Here is a 22170-nt window from a genome sequence, read left to right on the forward strand (position 1 = left end):
CATAATAATAGCTAGTAGGCAATTAAAAAAAACAGCTTTATCAAGGGCACGCAAATGAAAATAGTGATCAAAAGGCTTTTGGATTATAAAAAATTTACATACCGACTATTTATGCTTAACTAAACACTTTTGAAACTAAATATTAAACGTAACGTCATATAACAAAAATAAAATTTAATCGTATTTGCACCCTGTCAAGTTGACAACTGAGCAAGGTAAGTAGCTCCACAATTCAACTTCTTTAAAAATAACGCACAACGTTAAAAAATAATTTGCCCCTAAAATGTGTTCCTTTAGTCTATAATCGTTAAAATAATATTTGATGCAAAATATAATTTATATGGTCATGAAAGTTTGGACATTTTCTTGTGGTTGACGGATGCGTGCAATCTTGCGGAGGGATACTGAAGGCATTTCTTTTCAAGCAAGGCTACGAAACTTTTTCAATCCAAGTTTAGTCAACTAAGCATGGGATGAAAAACATGTTGCCGTCACCGCTGTAGGTATAACTATAGGTAATGAATATAAGATGAATATGCATAACAATGAAATTTTCTCTCATGTGAGAGTAGGGAAGAGCTGAAAACGTAGAGGTCTCAGGCAAAATTCCGCCACTTTTTTTTTTCCACACAAAATCGCGAGAGTTACGTGACACTACTGGAAGTCGGCTCGACGTGGTGGGAAACGTTTAGTATAGTGATTGCACGTTCAATGAGACTACGTTTTCAGGAATGGTCCACAATTTTGTATTATTACAATATTTACGCCCTCTTTCCTCAAAATCTTTCATTTTATTTGAACAGACAAGAAATTGATTTCTTTTTGACAAACGTAAATTAATTGTACACCTAAACGGTATTATTTAGAAATAAAATTACTAAACACAATATGGTTAATTACTATAAAATATAAATATAAATTTTACCGAAAGGTTTAAAAATACCCTCAATGAATCAATTTAAAGCAACATTAAATAGAGAAACAAGTTAACAATTCGAAAACATTTTTGCTGAAATTACTGCAGTTTTTAACGCATTAGTAAAAAAATCATTATACAAACAGTTTGACTTTATAAATATAATATCTCTACTCAGTTCAGATGTATGTAAAATAAATGAATCAAGTGAAAATCTAAAATTATAAAAGAAATTTCACTTTACGGCTATGGCAAATCCATAAATGATCATTTACAATTAATTAGTAATGTGAAAATAAGCTGTTTGCAATGGTACCTCCTACAGAAGTAGGTACCTCATGTTCAAGGTTAATGGTGAAGGGAGTCACTAAAATGAACTAAAAATAAAGTAGTTCCTGGCGCTATTTCCATGCACTTTGTTCGCTCGCGACGTAGCGTCGAGAGGCGAAGCCACCGCTGTTTTCCTTTGTTACGGCGAGAGAGGACGTGTTTTAGGGAGCGGGGGGGGGGGGGGGTGTGACGGTGGGAGAGGGGGGGTAATGTTCCAAGATAAACAGCGTCACGAAGTTGCTATTACCGCAGCAACTGCCGCCGCGCGCCCCCTAACGGCGCCATTAAACTGCACATCTCGCAGCTTTGTAGCACGAGTTACCCGCGCAAATGAACAGCTTCGCCATTGAAGGCACCCCTGATGAAAAATTTTTTCTTCTATCTCTCTCTCTCTCTCTCTCTCTCTCCGCCGTCGGCATCACTAAGTCACGTTCAGGTCGCCAGGTAACTTGAATTCGAATATCGGATAAGGCACTTGCGTGCGCTGTAATTTATGATTTCTTCATACGTATATATACGTATGTATATATACATACATACATATATATATATATATATATATATATATATATATATATATATATATATATATACTAGCTGCAGTACCCGGCTTTGCCCGGGCTGAACACCGGGTGATATATTGTCCGCGAGTTACAGCAAAATGGATAGCGAAATGTCCAGTGTGGTGGACATTAATAAATGACACATAATTACTGTTTGTGTATCTGTGACCTATGGTTTTCTGTTTACCCATGGCGATCGGTTGAAAGGTTTAGAAGTTGATGCTCTACAGCGCCATCTAGCGACGAGTTACAAAAAAAATGGTTAGCATAAAAACCTTCTTCATGATAAAAACACTTCGATGTGCCAACTTTCATGGCGATCGGTCAAACGGTGTAAGAGTTTATCGACGACATACATGCCAACATCCAATTTATATATATTCTTATATTTCGAAATTTTGGGGCTTTCACTTTTGCGGAAAGAGGATGTTCAGGACCTCGAATGGTTTGGAACACTCCATCTCGAAAGAATAAATATTTGAAATTCCTGAAATTGTCGAAATTTTGGGGCTTTGTTCCCAGAGGGGGGCGGGGGGTTCGAGGACCCTGAATGGCTCGAAAACACTTAAAATCGAAAGAGAAAGATTTTTAAAATGTTTTAAACTTTCGAAATTTTGGGGCTTTTACCATCTGGGGGGGGGGAGGGTTGACGTTGAGGACCCCGAATGGCTCGGAAACACTCCAAATCGAAAGAGATATAAAGGAATATAAGAATGTAGGCATTTACTGTACTCCTATCTACCATAATAACAATATTGACAAATAGAAAGCTTATTACCTACCTATGAATAATTATCTAAATAAATTAATAAATAACTCTATGTTTAAGAATTTACGTACATACATAATATTAAACTTCAAACTATACACACCAAAAAAAAAACTAAGGATGTTTGTGAAACTATATTTATTTGTCATAATGTTTAAAACATTTGTAGGATTTCTTTATATGTAAAACTGTGGTGGCAATATTCCGCTTATCCAAAGGAGTATAGAAATTAATATAGACATCACTCCCTGTACACACCACAAATCTTTGAATTAAGTGTAAAAAACATAGTCCAAAATGAAACAAAAAGTATAAATAACAACTAATTTGACAAAAAAAATTATACAACTGGAATGAAAATGTTAACATTCGCCTGAAATTTAATAGAAGTAGGTAGGTAAGAATATATATATAAGAAATTAAAAGAAATTAAAACATACATAAATAAAATTATCTCACACTCAACCAAACATAATGTTTAATATGAAATAAAGGAAGATGGAAATTACACGTAACTATTCTAATTAATAAAAAAATCAACTTTCCTGAAATAGTTATTTTCAAATTTTTCAATAATATATTACATAATTGAAAAATATTTCTGGTCTTCGGTCTCAGCAGCCCTAAGACTCTTGACGCTCAGCAGATAAATTATAAACACTAAACAAAACTCCTTGCAAATAAGTGGGTAATGTAAAAAAAATAACAATATTGACAAATAGAAAATATTAGTAGGCCCTACCTACCTATGAATAAATTTCGAAGCAATTTATAAGTTTAAGAATTTATGTACCTACATAATATTAAACTTGAAACTATCCACACAATAAAAACCTAAGAATGTTAGTGAAACTAATTTTTTTATTTGTCATAATACCTAAAATACGTATGTTTCCAAAATGAAACAAATTATAAATAATGACCAATATGACAAAAAAAAATTGTACAACTCGAATGACATTGAAAACATACACGTGAAATTTAAAAAAATTATGAGTGCCCTAGGTAGGGAGCAAAAATTTATATAGAAGAAATTAAATTTAAAAAATGGGTGCGTGTACTTAGGTACGCGCATGTGAAGTTATACTTTGGCATCATTAAAAAAAAGTTTTTAATTGCATGCAAAAATATTGCGTGGAGTCCCTCCGCGTGGAAGAAGTGAAACTTCGTAATGTGGAAATGAAAATAAGAAGGGGTAGAAATTGATTTTTAGTGAAATCATATTGTATCAAATCAAACTAAAAAAATAAAGGAAATAAATTTGTAACGATTCATAGATCGATCTTCAGAGAGAGAGAGAGAGAGAGAGAGAGAGAGAGAGAGAGAGGACACCTATTCAATGTCTATAAAACTAACTTTTTTATGAGGGCAGATTTTCACGAAATATATCATGAAATCATTCAACGATAAAACCTGTTTATTTAATTAAGCGGACGGGTTCGCCCCAAGGAGAAAATAACGCGGTGAGACCTCGTGGACATAGAGAAATGACACACTCACTATTTATGTGTATATGAAACATGATTTTTTTCTGCAAATAAATTGTAATATACAAAAACGGTATTGAAAATTTAAACAAATATGGCGACACTACAAACTGTCAGAAGCTTTTTTTACACGCTTTATATTAGCTTCACCTGTATGTTTGTTTGTCTGTCCGTCTGTAACCGACTCCTTTAGGTGCGATTTTGACCCACTTTAAACGGCCAGATTTCATTCAAACTTTGTAGATTTATCGAGGACCGATGACAATACACTAATTTGATAAGATAATTCTATTAATCTATTTGCAAAATAATATTTGTGTCAATTTATTGGTAAAACGATACAAATAAAAATAAAAAGAAAACCATTTCGCTCATGTGTGAACTCTTTTCTTTCAGTTTGTCTTTGGCGCCATATAAACAAAGCCTACTAAATATTGTGACATTTAATTAAATGAACAGTGAGAGTGGGTTATGATTATTGTGAACAATATACTTTCTTGAAGAGAATATTATCTATATTTGTAAAAACACCATATCCATAACCTCAGTAGCTACACCTGATAAGCAGATTTTTGAAATTCCACTCGAACACCAACCTGCAAATCTACACCAAGCAGTTACAAATACTCCAAACTATGACAAGGTCAGTAAATCATTAAATAAAAGACATCAAACACGGAAAATATGGATAAGTTTGACAGATGATATATCAAAAAACAAATTTGGATAGAGAGCAAAACTTACAATTTAAGGATTTTTACCTGGAACAAATTGAGGAAAAAAAAAACACTTTTATAAATAAACCAAACTAAAAAGTAGAAAATAAATAATTGTTCAAAAAACTAAAAAAACACGCTTTATATAGAAAACCAAACTAAAAAATAGAAAATAAATTTTAATAAATTTGAATTAAGAATAGTGTATTTTTTTTATAAATATAAATTAATAATAATGTAAATAAGAAAATAATGTATTTAATTAAAAAAAAGCGTGGGGTGCTTTTTAAGATATTATCGAAATGATAATCCTTCTACCCATATCTGTTAATAAAATATTTATAATATTGGCACCATGCACCCCACGCTTTTTTTTAATTAAATACATTATTTTCTTATTTACATTATTATTAATTTATATTTATAAAAAAATTACAGTATTCTGAATTCAAATTTATTAAAATTTATTTTCTATTTTTTAGTTTGGTTTTCTATATAAAGCGTGTTTTTTTAGTTTTTTAAACTATTATTTATTTTCTTACTCTCTACTTAGTTCCTTACAATATCAAAACGTAACGTAATGGCTTGAAAGCTATTGCTCGGCAGACATAGAGGAATGACACTAACAGTTTGTATATCTATGACACACATTACATTTTTTATTTTTTTCTTAACTCAGAATCGAGATAAAATATCCAATTGTGAATCTAAACCATCCTCGAATCCCCGTGAACTCACACAAAAAATTTCATCAAAATCGGTCCAGCCGTCTAGGAGGAGTTCAGTGACATACACACGCACACAATAAATATATATATATAAAGATATATATATATGTTTTTAGATGTATTTGTAACGTAGAAATATGTCACTTGGAAATCCTTTACTGCATTTTCTATTTATAAGATTTTCACAAATGTCACAAGCAATTTTAAAATCAGAATTTAAAAAAATAATTATGCCACACACTGCAGAGTTAAAATTGTTAAGGCATTCTAATATATTAAATTAAAAAATATTTTTTTCAAAGAAACATTTTTGAATTTGACTATGGTGGACTCGACTGGTTATAAATATATAAACCATTACTACAAATTAATAAATAACTCCGGTATATTGTCCGTTTTATGGAACATCAATACTAAGTTTTTAAATTTCGCATACATATTAAGCGTATTAGCTGTTTACAATGATTGAAATTGAAAGGAAATCAAACAATATGAAAAATTAAGGCAAAAGGAATTATGCCTACGACTTGTAAAAACCAATTTAATAGCGATTGAACAGATAAGGTTAATATTCTGATAAATTCTGCAATCAAAACGAATTTCCAAACAAATTTTTATAACGTTTGTGTTTTAAGTTGTGAATGCGGAAATTTTAATTGCTAACAAATATTTTTAATTTTATGTGCAAAGTCTATACTAACTATTAGCACAATTTTAAGACGTTCCTTAAACAAAACAGAAAAAAAAACTTGAGCTCAAATTAGCGTCCTACGCGAGATCATTAGAAGCGGAAACTCAATACAACACAAACAGGAGAAACTTGAGAAGGAACCGGCCGTGTTCCATCGAAAGAAACCTCCCCTGCCTTGGTCCGGAAGGTTCTCGGCTGGCCGTGAGAAACTAAACCCATATTTGGGTTGACTAAGGTTCAAACCAGAATCCTCCCTAATGCTGGTTCAGAGTCTTACCATTGCGCGACATTCCTCTTCAGAAAAAAAAAAAAATCTTTCTTTTAGACATAAAAAAAAGGAAATCTTACCAAAACGTAACAATCTGAGAAATATTTAATATTTAAAGTGTTACTACTAATCATCCATAAACATATACTATATTGAAAAAAATCATTAATATTCTAAACCGTAATAAGAACTCAACCTCTTTAAAATGTATTAAATTTCATTAAGTTTTAAAATATCTAAAACTTCTGTCGCAAAAGAAAGTAAAATTTCTGTATAAAAATTCATATAAAAATAATTAAGATTTAAATATTTAAATATATTTTCGGTTTTCTTTACATAGAATACTTATGAATTTCTATATACATATTTTCATTTGTTTGAATATTGCAAAGATATAATAGTCGATTTATTTTTTCGCTCTGTCCTTATACAATCGGAATACACATTCACTTATGGAAACCATCTCAACAAATTGTATACAACTTATTGAAACAAATTATTCTAATCATCTCAACACAGAAAGTAGCCGAGTTCTGCTGCATAAAACCAAAATACAGCAGTTGAGCTCTTAAGTAGATTCATCTAGCTCGAAGAAATAAGTATCAGGCACCATGCAGGGATTTAAATAATATTAGACAGCAACTGTTTTCCTCGTTCCGTTTAAGGAAAATGCTTTTTCTTCCCCCTTCAAACGAGCGAGTTTCGACAAAAAGTCCACATATACTGTTAAAGATACTATCTGCCAATCTTCCAGCTCTATAATCTATTACTGAATACACTAACATAAGTTTTATCCTTTTAAAAATACATTTTAAGGATAAAGTCGTTTTCAGTTAGTTTAAAAATATTATTAGACGGACTAGTTTTGTTTTTTGTATGCGATATTTAATGTGTATTGTGTATTCGATATTATTTACATGATTAATGCCAATAAAAATAACTGTCACAATTTAATGAATAATAAAGTTTATTACTCAATAATTATTTATCACGCGTTTAAATTTTAAATATTAACTAACTATGTATATTTAACTAATTATATATCAATCCGTAAATTATTTTCGAAAAATTAGTAAAGAATAGATGCAATTTAAATCGTATTTGGCTTAACTACAATTATGTATTTATCTTTAACCATGCCAGTAACATTATCTGAAGTTCTCTAAATTTCAAAGATAGAAATTATTGTTTTCCTGAATTCATTTCGTTTCCTGGCATAGCTTTGTTAATGTTAAAAAAATATTCTATGAAATAAGATTGAGAATTTCATACAGTTATTCTTATGTATCAACTGGGGTAGTTTTATCACTGAAGATATCTTTTTTGATGTACGCCAATCAACAGATATCTACTATAAAACTTTTTAAATAAAGCTGACTTTACGCCTTTGTGGAGGATAAATGATATCCAATGTTCAAAGTAGTATTACTTTATAGTCTTTAAAACTTAAGGTAGAATTTTTAGAATGAAAATTATTCCATATATTATCCATACATTAGTCCATATATTATCAACGTTGATAATTAGTAAAAATTACAATTAAATTGGTACGTGTAATTTATCAAAATTAGAAGTAAATAATTATACAGTTACCAAAAACAATTACGCTAATCTTAAATAGTTTCATAACTTTCAGTTTACCACAAAACTTCATACGTACAAAAATGAAAAAAATCTACGAACTCTGGATCATGTTTGGCTACTATAAACATAATCACAACAAACTTGAGAATTTAAAGAAGATTGCAAATAAGGTTTCAATGTACAAAAATTAATCACAAGTTTCTCTATTTAATATGTTTAAAAAATGGTTTCCAGTGTTGAACTAGAATATACTAAAATTTAAATAAAAATAGCTATAGCGTGTTTTTGACTTAATTTTTACACGATTTTAGGTATAATTATGTCTAACTTGTAAGTCAGTAATTACTGACTTACAAGTTAGACATAATTATACCTGTTTTCAGATTTGCGATGTATATTTTGAACACATTTCTTTAAGTTCATATGATACGCTGAAGGTGAGACGTAGCACATTTGCCGAGGAAAATGCCCACGTAGTGTCCCAGAGTCGATGGGAATCGAGACGATTGGTCAGACGTATGATAAAGTACCGCGAAAGCAACCCTTAGCAGCCCACACTCTGAAAATATTCATTTCAGGAAAAGATTAAAGGATAACTATGAGTAAAATCTTAGTTAAATATAGGAGTAGATCATATTTTTTATAGTAACACGATTTTTTTAGCATCACTTGTAACTATGTAATAAAATCTTGGAAGTTATGTTAAACTACTTCTAATCTTCTTATCGATTTTAAACTTTGCAAGTATATGTAAACCGGATGACAGTAAAATAATTTCATGACTATGGCCGGAAGAGGGAGCGGAGTGGGGTCATAGGGGCCAAAAACCACTACATTAGAGCTATGGGCAATAACCACGCTTTTTGTGTATCCACGAGGCCGGGGCATGTGGAAAATTTACCACTCTGGGAGAGGGGGCGGCCAATGCCATAAAATTTCAAAAATTTTAATAATCGATTCTCTTTTGATTTGGACTATTTCCCACCCATTTGAGGACCTCATTATTGATTAATTTATTTGTTAAAATTAGGTTATACAGACTTGTAATTCATTCTATCGCTGTTGAACAAATTACTTAAATTTATCTATTTTTATACTTTTTTATTTCAAAAACTATAACAGCGTTTTTTATTTTTTTTAAATATATTTTTATTGTACTAACTATTGCTCGCTTTTAAGCAGTTTGACTAAAAGGAGAATCTTAACCTAAGCTCGCAGTCTGCCAAAGTTCGAATCATGAACTATGCAAGTAGAATCTACCATTGCTGGAAGGTTATTTTGCCACATTAGGCAAAAAGGAAAAGTTAAGTTGCTGGAAAATGACATCCAGTAAATCATTAAATTAGCCCATTATTTTTTTCCACAAGTTTAATTCAGCGCGTGATGTCAACTTTGTTCTAGAATTCGCGGTAATTTCTTCAATGACAAACTTACATTTTGGCAATCACCATTATAAAATATATTTAGACTTAACGAATCCATAAAATCTATGTATTAGTTCAATTTTTTTTCACCAATAAATCTCAAAAATTCACAAAAAAAAATAATTTACATTTAAAAAAAATTATTTTAGTGACTCTTTTGTTTCCTTTCCTTAGAGAACCAGTCTCGGAAACTCATCATTCAGAACAAATCAATAAAACATTTTCTTTCTCTAGCTGCATGAATACCAAGCAAACACGAAATAGTTTATCTCTCATCCAGCACACAAAGAAGCAGCAACCGAAGAGCATGCTGGAGGTAAGTGTTGCTACAGTGCACACACAGAGAATTAATTTTGTCTTGATTAAAACGTTTACGTGTTTGTGTCGTGCAGTAGGTTCCTTGAAGCGTGTTCAGCAAGGAGCGGGGCGCTGAAAGGCACTCACCCCCGGTTCTGAGGACAGTTTGTCGATGTGTAGTTGACTCGGCGACAGCGACCTCTTATGGACATGTCGGTGCTCGAACAAGAAGTACCCTGGAAGCTGGCCGATCTGAAACAACGGAGGGGAATTTTTTTCCACGTCTGAACAAAGACTCTGCACAACTACTCTACACATCCTTAGAAGTATACGGTTGAGTTTCGTCGATGAACCGCCACTCCCTGAAAATGCCATTATAAGAAACTGCTACTGACGGACGTGTGCGCTAGTGCAACACACCATAAATATATCACTGAGACACAATATATTTACAAAAAAAAATTACATACCCTTATGTGCACAGTTATTTTACTTAGTAAAATTATGGGTTTCTCTCTTCGAAAAGAATAATTCACTGTAATAATACGATGGCAAATTGACATGTCGAAAGTTGAGCTATCATGGAAAAATAAAAACATTCAAATATTTTTTTCCCCTCCTAATTTCGAGACTCCACAATTCGAATGTTTGCCTATACATTTGTCATTGTGATTTATACAAACAACGCTGCCTTGAATTGCGGGCAGTTCAGTTTCACTTGGATGCTCACGAGACCACTAACAACTTTGAAATCAAAAAAGATCTGGACGTGAAATTTCCGCGCACTGAGCAATCGATGTTTCCTTATAAGTTTTTAGTTTCGAACTTGAGAATTATCACTTAGACCTTTCTTGGTTCGTCGTTAAAATCTTTAATCTTGGGCTGCAGCTTATGTAGGTGTCCCCGTGGAGGGTTTGAGGAGGACAACTGATTGACGTCACCGCCTCTCAGAGCAGGTGTCGGGGATGTCTGCGGCGTGCCGCTGTGCGCAGGAGAGAGAGAGAACGAGCACCTTCCCTGTCCTGGGCCAAGGAGGACCCGCGGTCGACCCAGCCGGGAGCCCTTGCCACTGGGGCGACGGGCGGCAGCAGAGGTCCCCCCCCCCCCCTCCTCCCCGCGTGATGTCACTCGACGGGTCGCGGGCAGCGTCTTCGCATCCGCGAGCGACGCGACTAAACGGAACGACTCGATAGGGGGCGGAGCCAAGCAGTTCGAGCAACGGCCGGTTGAGGCACCACTGTCTACCGCGGGTCGAAGAATGTTAACAAACAGCCACTGATAATGGAATAAGCTACGTTGTAAGGGTTCCCGTGGACAAAATCACTACTGATTTGAATTAATATTAAATCGGTTGTGTAAGGATTTATTTATAAAAAAAAAAACTTGGGAAGCACGAGGCTTAAAAAGAAAAGGGTAAAGTTTCCATGTTCCTACGCATTACAACGATGAATGGATAGCGACACGCGGTAAGGAGGTGTTTGTGAAAGCCTGTTGCTATCCACGGCAAAGAAAACGAAAATGCTGGATTTATTTATTTTCTTGGAGAGGAAAAGCCTAATGGTTTTGAAATCCCTTACGCATACTTAGCGTTAAAACAGAGCACAAAGTTCTGATTTGCGTTTGTAACCGACTTCAAAAAAAAAAAGTAGTTTCTCAACTCGTCTGTATATATATACTAGCTGCAGTACCCGGCTTTGCCCGGGCTGAACACCGGGTGATATAGATATTGTCCGCGAGTTACAGCAAAATGGATAGCGATATGTCCAGTGTGGTAGACATTAAGAAATGACACATAATACTTGTTTGTGTATATGTGACCTATGGTTTTCTGTTTACCCATGGCGATCGGTTGAAAGGTTTAGAAGTTGATGCGCTACAGCGCCATCTAGCGGCGAGTTACAAAAAAAATGGATACCATAAAAACCTTCTCAATGATAAAAAAAACACTTCGATGTGCCAACTTTCATGGCGGTCGATCAAACGGTGTAAGAGTTCATCGACGTCATACATGCCAACATACAATTATATATATTCTTATATTTCGAAATTTTGGGGCTTTCACTTTTGCGGAAAGTGGATGTTCAGGACCTCGAATGGTTTGGAACAATCCATATCGAAAGAATAGATATTTGAAATTCCTTAAAATCGAAAGAGAAAGATTTTTAAAATTTTTAAACTTTCAACATTTTGGGACTTTAACCACTTGGGGGGGGGGGGGGGGGGGGGGGGGTGCTGTTGAGGACCCCGAATGGCTCGGAAACACTCCACAAATCGAAAGAGATATAAAGTAATATAAGAATGTAGGCATTTACTGTACTCCTATCTACCATAATAACAATATTGACAAATAGAAAGCTTATTACCTACCTATGAATAATTATCTAAATAAATTAATAAATAACTGTATGGTTAAGAATTTACGTACATACATAATATTAAACTTCGAACTATACACACACAAAAAAACTAAGGATGATTGTGAAACTATTTTTTATTTGTCATAATGTTTAAAACATTTGTAGGATTTGTTTATATGTAAAACTGTGGTGGCAATATTCCGCTTATCCAAAGGAGTATAGAAATTAATAGAGATACCACTCCCTGTACACACCACAAATCTTTGAATTAAGTAAAAAAAAAAAAACATAGTCCCTAAAAGGAAACAAAAATGATAAAAAACAACTAATTTGACAAAAAAATTTATACAACTGGAATGACAATGTTAACTTCCACTTGAAATGTAATAGAAGTAGGAAGGTAAGAATATATATATAAGAAATTCAATTAAATTAAAAAATACATAAATAAATTTATCTCACACTCAACCAAACAAAATGTTTAATATGAAATAAAGGAAGATGGCAACTACACGTAAATACTCTAATTAATAAAAAAAATCAACTTTCCTGAAATAGTAAAATTCAAAATTTTCAACAATATATTACATAATTGATAAATATTTCTGGTCTTCGGTCTCAGCAGCCCTAAGACTCTTGACGCTCAGCAGATAAATTATAAACCAAACTCCTTGTAAATAAGTAGGTACTGTAAAAAAAAAATAACAATATTGACAAATAGAAAATATTAGTAGGCCCTACCAACCTATGAATACATTTCGAAGAAATTTATAAGTTTAAGAATTTATGTACCTACATAATATTTAACATGAAACTATCCACACAATAAAACCTAAGAATGTTAGTGAAACTAATCTTTTTTATTTGTCATAATACTTAAAATACGTATGTTTCCATAATGAAACAAAGTATAAATAATAACCAATTTGACAAAAAAAATTGTACAACTCAAATGACATTGAAAACATACACGTGAAATTTAAAAGAATTATGAGTGCCCTAGGTAGGGAGAAAAAATATATATAGAAGAAATTAAATTAAAAAGATGGATGCGTGTTCTTAGTTACGCGCATGAGAAGTTATATTTCTTTGGCATCATTAAAAAATAGTTTTTAATTGCATGCAAAAATATTGGGTGGAGTCTCTCCGCGCGGAAGAAGTGAAACTTCGTAATGTGGAAATGAAAATAGGAAGGGGTAGAAATTGATTTTTAGTGAAATCATATTGTATCAAATCAAACTAAAAAAATAAAGGAAATAAATTTGAAACGATTCATTGATTGATCTTCAGAGAGAGAGAGACACACCTATTGAATGTCTATAAAACTACCTTTTTTATGAGAGCAGATTTTCACGAAATATATCATCAAATCATTCAACGATAAAAGCTGTTTGTTTAATAAAGCGGACGGGTTCGCCCCAAGGAGAAAATTGACGCGGCGAGACCTCGTGGCCATAGAGAAATGACACACACTCACTATTTATGTGTCTATGAAACATGATTTTTTTCTGCAATTTAAATTGTAATATACAAAAACGGTATTGAAAATTGAAACAAATATGGCGACACTACAAACTGTCAAGATCTTTATTTTTTTCTTACTCTCTACTTAGTTCCTTACAATAGCAAAACGTAACGTAATGGCTTGAAAGCTATTGCTCGGCAGACATAGAGGAATGACACTAACAGTTTGTATATCTATGACACACATTACATAAAATTGAGATATATTATTTTAAACCCGTTTAAAATTTATTTTTGTAGACAAAAGATAGCCTATGTCCATCCCCAGGATGTAATCTATCTCATTGCCAAATTTCATTACGATCCGTTCAGCCGTTCAGCCGGGAAAAGGTAACAAACAGACAGACAGACAGAGTTACTTTCGCATTTATAATATTAGTAAGGATATATATATATATATATATATATATATATATATATATATATATTTACTAGCTGCAGTACCCGGCTTTGCCCGGGCTGAACACCGGGTGATATATTGTCCGCGAGTTACAGCAAAATGGATAGCGATATGTCCAGTGTGGTGGACATTAATAAATGACACATAATTACTGTTTGTGTATCTGTGACCTATGGTTTTCTGTTTACCCATGGCGATCGGTTGAAAGGTTTAGAAGTTGATGCTCTACGGCGCCATCTAGCGGCGAGTTACAAAAAAAATGGTTAGCATAAAAACCTTCTTCATGATAAAAACACTTCGATGTGCCAACTTTCATGGCGATCGGTCAAACGGTGTAAGAGTTTATCGACGACATACATGCCAAAATCCAATTATATATATTCTTATATTTCGAAATTTTGGGGCTTTCACTTTTGCGAAAAGTGGATGTTCAGGACCTCGAATGTTTTGGAACACTCCATCTAGAAAGAATAGATATTTGAAATTCCTGAAATTGTCAAAATTTTGGGGCATTTTTCCCAGAGGGGGGCGGGTTCGAGGACCCTGAATGGCTCGAAAACGTTAAAAATCAAAAGAGATAGATTTTTCAAATTTTTTAAACTTTCGAAATTTTGGGGCTTTTACCATCTGGGGGGGGGGGGGGGGTGATGTTGAGGACCCCGAATGGCTCGGAAACACTCCAAATCGAAAGAGATATAAAGGAATATAAGAATGTAGGCATTTACTGTACTCCTATCTACCATAATAACAATATTGACAAATAGAAAGCTTATTACCTACCTATGAATAATTATCTAAATAAATTAATAAATAACTCTATGTTTAAGAATTTACGTACATACGTAATATTTAACTTCAAACTATACAAACCAAAAAAAAAAACTAAGGATGTTTGTGAAACTATTTTTTATTTGTCATAATGTTTAAAACATTTGTAAGATTTGTTTATATGTAAAACTGTGGTGGCAATATTCCGCTTATCCAAAGGAGTATAAAAATTAATAGAGATATCACTCCCTGTACACACCACAAATCTTTGAATTAAGTAAAAAAAAAAGTCCAAAATTAAACAAAAAGTATAAATAACAACTAATTTGACAAAAAAATTTTTACAACTGGAATGGCAATGTTAACATCCACCTGAAATTTAATAGAAGTAGGTAGGTAAGAATATATATATATATATATATATAAGAAATTAAATGAAATTAAAACATTCATAAATAAATTATCTCACACTCAACCAAACATAATGTTTAATATGAAATAAAGGAAGATGGAAATTACACGTAACTATTCTAATTAATAAAAAAAATCAACTTTCCTGAAATAGTAAAATTCTAATTTTTCAACAATATACTACATAATTGATAAATATTTCTGGTCTTCGGTCTCAGCAGCCCTAAGACTCTTGACGCTCAGCAGATAAATTATAAACACTAAACCAAACTCCTTGCAAATAAGTAGGTACTGTAAAAAAAATTAACAATATTGACAAATAGAAAATATTAGTAGGCCCTACCAACCTATGAATAAATTTCGAAGAAATTTATAAGTTTAAGAATTTGTGTACCTACATAATATTAAACTTGAAACTATCCACACAATAAAAACCTAAGAATATCAGTGAAACTAATTTTTTTATTTGTCATAATACCTAAAATACGTATGTTTCCAAAATGAAACAAAGTATAAATAATGACCAATTTGACAAAAAAAAATTGTACAACTCGAATGACATTGAAATCATACACGTGAAATTTAAAAGAATTATGAGTGCATTAGGTAGGGAGAAAAAATATATATAGAAGAAATTAAATAAAAAAATGGGTGCGTGTACTTAGGTACGCGCATGAGAAGTTATACTTCTTTGGCATCATTAAAAAATAGTTTTTAATAGCATGCAAAAATATTGCGTGGAGTCCCTCCGCGCAAAAGAAGTGAAACTTCGTAATGTGGAAATGAAAATAGGAAGGGGTAGAAATTGATTTTTAGTGAAATCATATTGTATCAAATCAAACTAAAAAAATAAAGGAAATAAATTTGTAACGATTCATTGATTGATCTTGTATATTTTTAGCAGTTTTCAAATTGCGTGGTTTTTTATGAAGCTTTGCACACCGTATGCTTACCCATGTAGGCAGGGACATTAAAGGTGTACACTCTATGACTTGTAGACATTTTGAGTGGCTTAGCTTTCACTAAATATTCATTGCATAATTTTTGCGGGATTAGCTGTTAAAGAGTCATTTTTAATGAATTTGTGACGTACTAAAACTGAGAATTAAGTGTATTAGAGAAGTGAAACTTTTTATGTTTAAAGGTAATGTTCATTTACTTCATGATGTGGCATACATTTCTTTCAGAAAAGTTATTGAATACCTATTGTATGTCTATAAAACTTACTTTTTTATGAGAGCAGATTTTCATGAAATAAATCATAAAATCATTCAACGATAAAAGCTGTTTATTTAATTAAGCGGACGGGTTCGCCCCAAGGAGAAAATTGACGCGGCGAGACCTCGTGAACATAGAGAAATGACACACACTCACTATTTATGTGTCTATGAAACATGACTTTTTTTCTGCAATTTAAATTGTAATATACAATAACGGTATTGAAAATTGAAACAAATATGGCGACACTACAAACTGAAAAATCTTTTTTTTCTTACTCTCTACTTAGTTCCTTACAATAGCAAAACGTAACGTAATGGCTTGAAAGATATTTCTCGGCAGACATAGAGGAATTACACTAACAGTTTGTATATCTATGACACACATTACATAAAATTGAGATATATTATTTTAAACCCGTTTAAAATTTATTTTTGTAGACAAAAGATAGCCTATGTCCATCCCCAGGATGTAATCTATCTCATTGCCAAATTTCATTACGATCCGTTCAGCCGTTCAGCCGGGAAAAGGTAACAAACAGACAGACAGACAGAGTTACTTTCGCATTTATAATATTAGTAAGGATATATATATATATATATATATATATATATATATATATATATATATATATTTACTAGCTGCAGTACCCGGCTTTGCCCGGGCTGAACACCGGGTGATATATTGTCCGCGAGTTACAGCAAAATGGATAGCGATATGTCCAGTGTGGTGGACATTAATAAATGACACATAATTACTGTTTGTGTATCTGTGACCTATGGTTTTCTGTTTACCCATGGCGATCGGTTGAAAGGTTTAGAAGTTGATGCTCTACGGCGCCATCTAGCGGCGAGTTACAAAAAAAATGGTTAGCATAAAAACCTTCTTCATGATAAAAACACTTCGATGTGCCAACTTTCATGGCGATCGGTCAAACGGTGTAAGAGTTTATCGACGACATACATGCCAAAATCCAATTATATATATTCTTATATTTCGAAATTTTGGGGCTTTCACTTTTGCGAAAAGTGGATGTTCAGGACCTCGAATGTTTTGGAACACTCCATCTAGAAAGAATAGATATTTGAAATTCCTGAAATTGTCAAAATTTTGGGGCATTTTTCCCAGAGGGGGGCGGGTTCGAGGACCCTGAATGGCTCGAAAACGTTAAAAATCAAAAGAGATAGATTTTTCAAATTTTTTAAACTTTCGAAATTTTGGGGCTTTTACCATCTGGGGGGGGGGGGTGATGTTGAGGACCCCGAATGGCTCGGAAACACTCCAAATCGAAAGAGATATAAAGGAATATAAGAATGTAGGCATTTACTGTACTCATATCTACCATAATAACAATATTGACAAATAGAAAGCTTATTACCTACCTATGAATAATTATCTAAATAAATTAATAAATAACTCTATGTTTAAGAATTTACGTACATACGTAATATTTAACTTCAAACTATACAAACCAAAAAAAAAAACTAAGGATGTTTGTGAAACTATTTTTTATTTGTCATAATGTTTAAAACATTTGTAAGATTTGTTTATATGTAAAACTGTGGTGGCAATATTCCGCTTATCCAAAGGAGTATAAAAATTAATAGAGATATCACTCCCTGTACACACCACAAATCTTTGAATTAAGTAAAAAAAAAAGTCCAAAATTAAACAAAAAGTATAAATAACAACTAATTTGACAAAAAAATTTTTACAACTGGAATGGCAATGTTAACATCCACCTGAAATTTTATAGAAGTAGGTAGGTAAGAATATATATATATATATATATATATATATATATATATATATAAGAAATTAAATGAAATTAAAACATTCATAAATAAATTATCTCACACTCAACCAAACATAATGTTTAATATGAAATAAAGGAAGATGGAAATTACACGTAACTATTCTAATTAATAAAAAAAATCAACTTTCCTGAAATAGTAAAATTCTAATTTTTCAACAATATACTACATAATTGATAAATATTTCTGGTCTTCGGTCTCAGCAGCCCTAAGACTCTTGACGCTCAGCAGATAAATTATAAACACTAAACCAAACTCCTTGCAAATAAGTAGGTACTGTAAAAAAAATTAACAATATTGACAAATAGAAAATATTAGTAGGCCCTACCAACCTATGAATAAATTTCGAAGAAATTTATAAGTTTAAGAATTTGTGTACCTACATAATATTAAACTTGAAACTATCCACACAATAAAAACCTAAGAATATCAGTGAAACTAATTTTTTTATTTGTCATAATACCTAAAATACGTATGTTTCCAAAATGAAACAAAGTATAAATAATGACCAATTTGACAAAAAAAAATTGTACAACTCGAATGACATTGAAAACATACACGTGAAATTTAAAAGAATTATGAGTGCATTAGGTAGGGAGAAAAAATATATATAGAAGAAATTAAATAAAAAAATGGGTGCGTGTACTTAGGTACGCGCATGAGAAGTTATACTTCTTTGGCATCATTAAAAAATAGTTTTTAATAGCATGCAAAAATATTGCGTGGAGTCCCTCCGCGCAAAAGAAGTGAAACTTCGTAATGTGGAAATGAAAATAGGAAGGGGTAGAAATTGATTTTTAGTGAAATCATATTGTATCAAATCAAACTAAAAAAATAAAGGAAATAAATTTGTAACGATTCATTGATTGATCTTGTATATTTTTAGCAGTTTTCAAATTGCGTGGTTTTTTATGAAGCTTTGCACACCGTATGCTTACCCATGTAGGCAGGGACATTAAAGGTGTACACTCTATGACTTGTAGACATTTTGAGTGGCTTAGCTTTCACTAAATATTCATTGCATAATTTTTGCGGGATTAGCTGTTAAAGAGTCATTTTTAATGAATTTGTGACGTACTAAAACTGAGAATTAAGTGTATTAGAGAAGTGAAACTTTTTATGTTTAAAGGTAATGTTCATTTACTTCATGATGTGGCATACATTTCTTTCAGAAAAGTTATTGAATACCTATTGTATGTCTATAAAACTTACTTTTTTATGAGAGCAGATTTTCATGAAATAAATCATAAAATCATTCAACGATAAAAGCTGTTTATTTAATTAAGCGGACGGGTTCGCCCCAAGGAGAAAATTGACGCGGCGAGACCTCGTGAACATAGAGAAATGACACACACTCACTATTTATGTGTCTATGAAACATGACTTTTTTTCTGCAATTTAAATTGTAATATACAATAACGGTATTGAAAATTGAAACAAATATGGCGACACTACAAACTGAAAAATCTTTTTTTTCTTACTCTCTACTTAGTTCCTTACAATAGCAAAACGTAACGTAATGGCTTGAAAGATATTTCTCGGCAGACATAGAGGAATTACACTAACAGTTTGTATATCTATGACACACATTACATAAAATTGAGATATATTATTTTAAACCCGTTTAAAATTTATTTTTTTAGACAAAAGATAGCCTATGTCCATCCCCAGGATATAATCTATCTCCTTGCCAAATTTCATTACGATACGTTCAGCCGTTCAGCCGGGAAAAGGTAACAAACAGACAGACAGACAGACAGAGTTACTTTCGCATTTATAATATTAAGTAAGGATATATGTGTGAGTGTGTGTGTATGTGTATATAGGTGTGTGTGTATGTGTATAGGTGTGTGTATGTGTGTATGTATATATGTGTGTGTGTTCGGGCATAATTAATTTGTTTATGAACAGATTTTAATGATTATAATCATTTGCTTTAGTTTTAATATAGGGTAATTCGAGGAGAGATGCCGCGGCAGGTAAGATGCCGCACCCGTGATAGTTTCTACACTGCAACACATATCGCAGCACCGGTCGAGCATAATATGCGTTTTGTATCCACGAAGCGACGCCATGTTAGTACTTCCGGACAGCTGCTTCGTATCGCTTGTGGTAGCCAATTTTTTACGCAAAGCAAGGAGTTTTAAATATTTTAATGAAGGTACGTATAAAGCCTAGTTACTTTTTTATTTCATAGGTTTATTGGTTAATATGGTTTTGTTTACTTCTGTGTTGTGTTGTGAATCTTTTGACGTACAAACATTGTAAAAGAACCGTTTCCTTACTGTAGTCCGTAAGTGCGGCATCTCTCCTTCAACATCAGTAAAGATGCCGCGCAAAAATAAAGGAGAGATGCTGCAGTGGAAAAAATATATATTTTTTAGGCTTATTTACTTACGAATAGCTTCAAATACTTTATTCAATGTGTTTTACACATATATTTGCCGAACTTTAATTTATTTGCAATTATTATAATTATTTGGATTTTTATTTCCAAAAAACATTATATAAATTTCATTATACCAAATTAAATTTTTACTTCTGACCAGGATGTATAATAGGTACAGAAAATGAGAAAAGACTTGTTCGTCATATCTAAAATCTGTCTAATGGATTTGCTCCTGACAGACAAACAGTCCGTGTTTTAGCTTACAAGTTCGCTGAAAAATTTAACATTGAACATAAATTTTCTAAGGAAGATGAAATGGCAGGTTATGCTTGGCTAAACTTCTTTCGCAAGAGAAATCCGGAACTAACGATAAGGCAAGCGGAAGGTCTTTCTATTTCTAGAGGTGTAGGGATGAATCGTGAAGAGACAGGCATTTTTTTTCTTCAGAATACTACAGTCAGTGTTAGAAGACTATATAACCTGATGGACAAACCAGGTTACATAGTTAATGCTGATGAATCGGGATTTCCTTTAATTAATAAACGAGGGAAAGTGTTAGCAAGAAAAAGTTCTAGAAATGTCCAAACATTGACACCTAAATAAAGAGGAGAAAACATCACTTTAATAGGATGTTTTAATGCAGAAGGAAGATACTTACCTCCTGTCCTTATAATGAAAGGTGTAAACAAAAAACAGGCATTCTGTGATGGACTACCTGCTGATTCAGATGTGCTCATGAGTCCGAAATCCTCCTACATAAGTGCTGAATTATTTCTTCGTTGGTTTGTGGACCAGTTTGTACCAAGAAAACGAACAGGAAAAACACTGCTCATTCTTAATGGACATGCTTTGTCATGCAAATGCCCTATATTTTTGGAAATTGCTGAAAAGGTTGATGTGCATACAGTTTGTTTGCCCAGCCATGCAACTCAAGCACTCCAATCACTGGATCACTCGTTTTTTGGGCCTCTGAAGGGAAGCTACAACAAAGAGGCTAGCATGTGGATGCGACAACACCCAAGCCGGAATATAACCAGATATCAAGCAGGACAACTCATTGGTAATGCATGGGGAAATGTTGCCTCTGTCGGTACCGCTTTTTTAGGATTTGAGGCGACTGGAATCTTACCTTTATATCCGGATGCTATTCCTGACCATTTTTATTTAATTTCTGATGCATCTTTGGCTTCTGTAAAAACGGGATGTAATCATGCTGCTCCTGAAAATGTTGAAGTATTTGATGGACATAGCCCTACTAATGTTCCTAATATTCCAAAAAGTGCTCTTCAGTCTCCACAGTCCTCTAAAGTTCCAATTGAAATCTCATTCCAGAGTACAAGCCAGATTAAAACAGATCCTACACTATCCACATCTAAATAAACTCAAACAAAGTATCTCCATGATATAAGCTCACTCCCAAAACTACCGCCTCATCAGAAACGAAGATTTAAGCAAAGTGCACATATTTTTACCACAAGAGAGAATTCAGAAAGATTGAAAGATAAAAAGAAACTAA

At 32.6% G+C, this 22170-nt stretch overlaps 1 protein-coding gene across 1 annotated transcript in view; it reads right to left on the reverse strand.

Annotated features, from left to right (window-relative positions):
- LOC134542276 (furin-like protease 2) overlaps positions 1-22170 on the reverse strand; it is a 562458-nt gene that overhangs the window by 410393 nt on the left and 129895 nt on the right. Inside the window, exon 3 of the mRNA XM_063386419.1 lies at positions 9921-10025. Coding sequence (XP_063242489.1) covers positions 9921-10025 — 105 coding nt within the window. The remainder of the gene's footprint in view (positions 1-9920; positions 10026-22170) is intronic.

The sequence above is a fragment of the Bacillus rossius genome, assembly GCF_032445375.1.
Source record: "Bacillus rossius redtenbacheri isolate Brsri chromosome 4 unlocalized genomic scaffold, Brsri_v3 Brsri_v3_scf4_2, whole genome shotgun sequence".
NCBI classification, from domain to species: domain Eukaryota; kingdom Metazoa; phylum Arthropoda; class Insecta; order Phasmatodea; family Bacillidae; genus Bacillus; species Bacillus rossius.